The following is a 6,939-nucleotide window of genomic DNA, read 5'->3' as shown; positions in this document are numbered from 1 at the left end:
ACTACTGGACCGATTGTAAAGGACGAGCACACGCAGGCGGTAACGGGGCCCCCCGCGCAGCGGCTCCACGTGTATGGGGCGGAATATTAACGCTGCACGTGGAAGAGAGGCGCACCGCGGTTTCGACGAGGCGCACCGCGGTTTCGCCTATCGCGCTGTACTCAATACGCCACGTGTATTGCGTTTACACGTGGAGGAGGCGTGGCCTAGGCGGCACATACAAGACAGCCGCCGCCGCTTTTGGATGCCGCCGCCGCTTTGAGTCTCGCCGCCTTTTGGATGCCGCCGCCGCTTTGTGCCTCGCCGCCTTTCGGATGCCGCCGCCGCTTTGTGCCTCGCCGCCGGGCGGCCGCTTTGAATCTCCCCGCCGGCGACGCATATAAATAGCCCGAATTTTCTAATAGTGATCAGTTAGAGCAAGTCCTTATTACAGACAAGTAGTTAATAAGTAATAGTGATTAGGAATTGTAATTGTAAAGAGAAAATATATGTACTTATGTGTGTCGAAGGAAGGGTTTTATTTCGACCACGAACCCCCAAAATTATACAGTCCACAACAACGTGTGGTCCTTCGATCGCCGGATAACAACGTGTGACCCTTCGATCGCCGGATAACAACGTGTGATCCAACGAGCGCCGGATACTTCAAGGAAGAAACGCTGCACGTGGAAGACCAGATCCTGCCGAAGAGAGGTACACATCGGCAACGAGCTCACCTTCGAGGGACGAATATCGGCAAACCGGTAACGTTGGTACTAGCCTGCTGGTGTTTTTGATCGTCACCAGGCGAGTCAGGTACCTACCGACGGGGCCGCGCTGTTGGTACTAGTCCAATAAGGTGAGTCGTAAGGTTTTTTACGGGCAGACACGGGCCGCCAGTGGTGACCTAGTGGTACGCGCCGGGAATCAGGGGTGCTGGTCAGCGGAACGAGTCTGCCAGTATAAGCCTGCGGTGCGTCACCTCTTTAGGCATGGTGGTAACCCGCAGCCAGGGTGACGCTGTGGAAGTTGAAGACCGGAGCCAGGAGACAGAGCGTGTGCGGCAAGAACGAATGCGGCGGCTGGTGCTGGACCCGTTAGCATCGCCGTCTGACGCACGCTTGACGTCAGCCACAGAAACAATGGAGATCCCGCCGCAACCGCGACGGCATTCGCCAGCGAGATCCGCTAGATCGGTGCGGTCGTCGGCGAGTACGGCGCGGCGGATTAAGGCGGCGGAATTAGAAGCGGCAGAGCGACTCGCCGCTATCCAGAGAAAAGAACTACAAATTGAGAAAGAACTAATAAATAAACGCTTACAGTTCGAGGTGTCCGCCATACAGGAAGACGAGGACCTGCCGGAAGATATCGTCACCGCGACAGAAGAACGAAACAAGGTGGACGAGTGGCTCCAGTCACATCCTGTGCCGAAGGATGACAGACACCAGAGATCCGAACTGAGAAGAGGAAGATCGCCGACGCCGACCAGACGAACAGGAATAGAGCAGCTGGCGGCGTCCCTAGAGAAGATGGCGCGACCGCGCCTACGCCACGCGGACCTTCCTATATTTTCAGGTGCGATCGAAGAGTGGCTGCCGTTCCGAGCAGCCTACCGGGACACAAGCAGCATGTACCAAGTGTCCGACGCAGAAAACATCCAGCGGCTGCGTACATGCCTGAAGGGGGAAGCAAGGGACGCCGTGGCAGCGCTGCTTCACACTGCTTCATCGCCTGAAGCAGTCATGAAAACCTTGGAGCAGTGCTTCGGGAGGCCCGAGATAATTATCGACAGGGCCATGGAGGACCTGAGGAAGCTGCCGCGACCTGGAGCAGCGGCCAAGGACATCAACAGCTTCGCTGTGAAGGTACAGAACGTGGTATGCATACTTCAAACCATAGATAGGAAAGGGTATTTATACAATCCTATGCTAGCAAGGGAGATATTGGACAAACTAAGTCCGCACCTGCGGTCCAGATGGTGCGACTATGCATATTCACAGGAAGGTACGGCAGATCCGGAAATTGTGGTGCTGTCCCGCTTCCTGATGAGAGAGGCGGACCAGGCGCTCCGCTACACATACGCGCCGACGAGCAGCACTGCGCCAGCGCGCAGAGACACCACGGCAGCAGCGGCAGCAGCGGCAGTGCGACCTGCTCCACCAAGAAGGAAGTCGGCAGTATACGCCATAGTTTCCAGCAGTGGTGATGAAGAGGAGAAGAAAGAAGAGAAGAAAGAAGAGAAGAAAGAAGAGAAGAAAGAAGACTTCTGCCTGTGCTGCGGGCGCGACCACACCATGGTTGCCTGCCCGCGCTACGCCAAGCTGTCGGTGGATGAGCGGTGGGCGCTGGTGAGGGAAAAGGGCGCCTGCTTCAAGTGCGCCACGAAGAGACATCGGCGCATCTACTGTCGAGCGAAACCATGCGGCGTGAACCAGTGCCGCCGCCCGCATCATTCATCACTGCACGACGTAAGAAGAGAAGAGCCTGCTGCGTCGACCGAAGAAACCGTCATGGCGGTTGCTGACCGCGCAACCGCACCGCCCCGCGCCGTCCTGCTGAAGATGTGTCCAGTTACCGTCGTCGGCCCACGGGGGGAGGTATCGACGCACGCACTGCTCGATGAGGGCTCCACCATCACCCTCATTGATGAGGACCTGGCGCGACAGATCGGCGCCGAAGGTCCCGCCACGCCGCTCCGCATCCACGGGGCGAACATGGAGCAGATTGAAGAAGGAAGTCGACTGGTGAATGTGCAGCTGCGGGGGCAGAGCGACGGGACACTACACGACCTGCGCGCCCGCACGATGAAGAAGCTACAGTTGCATCAGCAGTCCATCCCGGGTTCCCTGCTTCGGTACAGACACCTGCGCGACATACCGGAACATGAGGTATGTTACGAACAAGCACGCGCGGGTGTCCTGGTGGGTACCGACCACTGGGAGCATATCGTGACAAGAGAACTTCGGACGGGCGGCGCCGACGAACCTGCCGCCTCCAAGACAAATCTCGGCTGGGTGATACATGGAACAACGCCGCGTCAAATGATCGTCGAAAGGGACTGCGTGCTTCACGTCCGAGAACAGCAGCAAGCGGACCTACGGCTACACAACCTGGTGGAAGAACACTTCAAGATAGAATCATTGAACATAGCCAGTAGACCGCGCATAGGTGAAGCCGACCGACGAGCAACGTCAATCGTCGAGATGACTACGAAGAAGACGCCGGGCGGGTATGAAATCGGCCTGCCATGGAAGAGAGATAATGTCCGCATGCCGCCGAGCTACAATGCCGCGCTGCGGAGACTTCTGAAGATTGAAGCCAAGATGGACGCCGCGCCGGAATTCGCAGCCGAGTACACCAAGCAGATGAACAACTTATTTGAGAAAAGGTATGCGGTTCCATGCGATGGCAGTGAAGGCGAGAGCAGCGTGTGCTGGTACCTGCCACATTTCGCTGTGACCAATCCCAACAAGCCAGGGAAGCAGCGATTGGTTTTCGATGCGGCAGCCAAAAGCCACGGGACTTGTTTAAATGACGAACTGCTTGAGGGCCCAGACTTGCTACTATCACTGCCGGGTATATTATTTCGATTCAGGGAAAAGGCAGTGGCAGTCACGGCAGATATAGAGGAGATGTTCCTACAAGTAAAAATAAGACCCGAAGACCAGCCAGCGCAGCAGTTTTTATGGAGGGGGAGCCGACGCGACACGCCGCCACAGCACTACAAGATGACGTCCATGATATTCGGTGCAGCGAGCTCTCCGTTTATGGCGCATTACATCCGTAATCATAATGCGCAGCAGCACGCAGAACAGTATCCAATGGCGTTGGAAGCGATAACGAAGAGCCACTACATGGACGATCTGGTGGTGAGCTACGCCGACGCAGAGGAAGCCAGACAAGCAATCGAAGAAATACGGACGGTGCACGCGGCGGCAGGCTTCAAGCTACGAGGATGGAACGCCAACCACAGGAGCGTGCTGAGGGACGTGCCACGGGAACTGCACGCCAGCACACCAACGCAGCTGGGAGGAGCGCAGCCAGCCCCGAAGATCCTCGGGCTAATTTGGGACGCCGAGCAAGACGCGCTAGGATTCAACACAGCAATGAACAGGGTACCGGTGGAGGTGCGAGATCGCAAGCGCCCACCGACCAAGCGCGAAGCATTAAGTGCGGTAATGTCAATTTATGACCCACTAGGCCTCTTAAGTTATTTCACCATCCGTGCTAAAATCATATTGCAGAGCCTGTGGCGCCTCCAGATTTCATGGGACGAACCAATACCTGAGGAAGAGGGCGAGCAGTTTGCGGGCTGGCTGGCGCAGCTGGAAGCAGTCGGCGCGCTACGTTTGCCGCGATACTACGCAACGAACAACGTCGAAGACATCGAGCTGCACGTGCTATGCGACGCCAGTGAACAAGCGTATGCAGCCGTGGCGTACTGGCGTATGCGGCGAACGGACGGCAGCATACAAGTGAAACTCGTCTCGGCGAAAGCAAAGGTGGCACCACGGCGCGCGCAGACAATCCCGCGCCTAGAGCTGCAGGCGGCGGTGATCGGCGCCAGACTCGCTGATCAGATAAGAAGAGAGCACAGGTATGACATATCTCGTACTTGGTTTTGGACAGACTCATCGACGGTGGTGCACTGGGTGCGCAACGATGCAAAGAGATACACGCCGTTCGTCGCGCATCGCCTCGGTGAGATTGGAGAACTAACACAAAGGGAAGAGTGGCGGTGGCTGCCGACTCATGAAAACGTTGCCGACGACGCCACCCGCCTAAGTTTCACCACGGGACATGATCGATGGTTCCAGGGTCCAGAATTCCTGACAAAGACGGAGGACCAGTGGCCCACGGAGAAGGAACTACGAGAAACTACGGACGAGGCTGATGTACTGCATGTAAGCGAGCTGCCACGGAAGATGGAATGGCTGCCGGATCCAGAGCGCTTCTCCAAATTCCGCACACTGGTGGGAGCAACAGCAAGGGTGCTCGCATTCATTGACATACGCATCAGACACACGGCGACGAGACTAGAATGTCGCCACCTGGAGCAAGCCGAACGACTGCTGGTACAGCGCGCACAGAACGACAGCTTTGGAGAAGACATAAAGCGAATCAAGGACGCGCGCCCCATCAGCAGATCCAGTAGACTGTACAAATTGGACCCGGTAATGGAAGACGGCGTGCTGAGAGTAAGGGGCCGCATAAACGCAGCCACGGCACCAGACACAATGAAGAAGCCGGTAATCCTCGACGGCCGGCACAGAATAACCAGACTAATAGTGTTACAGGAACATTGTGCCGCCGGACACGCCAACCGCGAGCGCGTCACCAACGACCTGAGGCAGCGCTACTGGGTCATCCACCTGCGGCCTACAGTGCGCGCTGTGGAGAAGAACTGCGCGCTGTGCCGAGTACGCCGAGCAATGCCGCAGGTCCCAGCCAAAGGGGACTTGCCGCGCGCTCGCCTCGACCCGTTCCACCGACCCTTCACCAACTGCGGGGTCGACTACTTCGGGCCAATGATGGTCAAGATCGGACGAAGAAGAGAGAAGAGATGGGGCGCGCTCTTCACATGCCTGACATCGCGCGCCGTGCACCTGGAGCTCGTCGCGTCTCTGTCAACGGACTCAGCCATCATGGCGCTAAGAAGGATGGCAGCGCGCAGAGGGTGGCCTCGTCTGATGTATTCGGACAACGGAACGAACTTCAGGGGTGCTGATCAAGAACTGAAGAAGGCGTACAACGAGTGGGCGCCGGCGCTACAAGAAGAAGCGCTGCGCCACCGGATGGAGTGGCGCTACATACCGCCGGGTGCGCCGCATCAAGGCGGTGCATGGGAGCGGCTGGTGCGGTCGGTGAAAACCGCGCTCGGCGCGACACTACGGGAGAAGGCGCCGCCAGAAGAGGTGCTGCGGACTCTACTCACCGAGGCGGAGTTCGCGGTGAACGCGAGGCCGCTGACTCACGTAAGCGTGAGCCCAGACGACCCCGAAGCCCTCACGCCCAACCACTTCCTGTTGGGCTCCTCAACGGGACTGCCGACGACGGGGCCGTGCGACGAAGCAGACCGACGGACCTGGCGCGCCAGCCAGGCGCTCGCCGACCACTTCTGGCGCAGATGGATCAAGGAGTACCTACCGACGCTCGTGCCACGGGGGGAGGCGCGAAAGGACACGCGACGCCTCGAGGAAGGTGACGTGGTCATCATCGTGGACCACGTCTTGCCGCGCAACACATGGCCCATGGGGGTCGTGGTGCGCGTTCACGCCGGGCCGGACGACGCTGTGCGGGTAGCCGAAGTGAAGACAAAGAGCGGGATCTTCAGACGCCCCGTCAGCAAGCTCGTCGTGATGAAGGAGGCTACGCAAGCTACGCCGGGGGGAGGACTGTAAAGGACGAGCACACGCAGGCGGTAACGGGGCCCCCCGCGCAGCGGCTCCACGTGTATGGGGCGGAATATTAACGCTGCACGTGGAAGAGAGGCGCACCGCGGTTTCGACGAGGCGCACCGCGGTTTCGCCTATCGCGCTGTACTCAATACGCCACGTGTATTGCGTTTACACGTGGAGGAGGCGTGGCCTAGGCGGCACATACAAGACAGCCGCCGCCGCTTTTGGATGCCGCCGCCGCTTTGAGTCTCGCCGCCTTTTGGATGCCGCCGCCGCTTTGTGCCTCGCCGCCTTTCGGATGCCGCCGCCGCTTTGTGCCTCGCCGCCGGGCGGCCGCTTTGAATCTCCCCGCCGGCGACGCATATAAATAGCCCGAATTTTCTAATAGTGATCAGTTAGAGCAAGTCCTTATTACAGACAAGTAGTTAATAAGTAATAGTGATTAGGAATTGTAATTGTAAAGAGAAAATATATGTACTTATGTGTGTCGAAGGAAGGGTTTTATTTCGACCACGAACCCCCAAAATTATACAGTCCACAACACCGATTTTGATGAAATTTG

At 57.9% G+C, this 6,939-nt stretch overlaps 1 protein-coding gene across 1 annotated transcript; it reads left to right on the top strand.

Moving 5' to 3' along the window:
• The first annotated feature begins 402 nt into the window (after window positions 1–402).
• Window positions 403–6,679, top strand: LOC149897887 (uncharacterized). The gene is made up of 2 exons (XM_090115690.1): window positions 403–4,154; window positions 4,242–6,679. Exons 1-2 carry the CDS (start codon window positions 972–974, stop codon window positions 6,378–6,380), a joined length of 5,322 nt encoding a protein of 1,773 aa, XP_089971816.1. The 5' UTR covers window positions 403–971; the 3' UTR covers window positions 6,381–6,679.
• Window positions 6,680–6,939: the final 260 nt, after the last annotated feature.

The sequence above is a fragment of the Colias eurytheme genome, chromosome 24 (genome assembly GCF_061535395.1).
Source record: "Colias eurytheme isolate Ceu_HAF_F1 chromosome 24, ilColEury1 Martin Lab GWU primary, whole genome shotgun sequence".
Lineage (NCBI taxonomy): Eukaryota > Metazoa > Arthropoda > Insecta > Lepidoptera > Pieridae > Colias > Colias eurytheme.
This window is presented reverse-complemented; position numbering and strand designations above follow the sequence as displayed.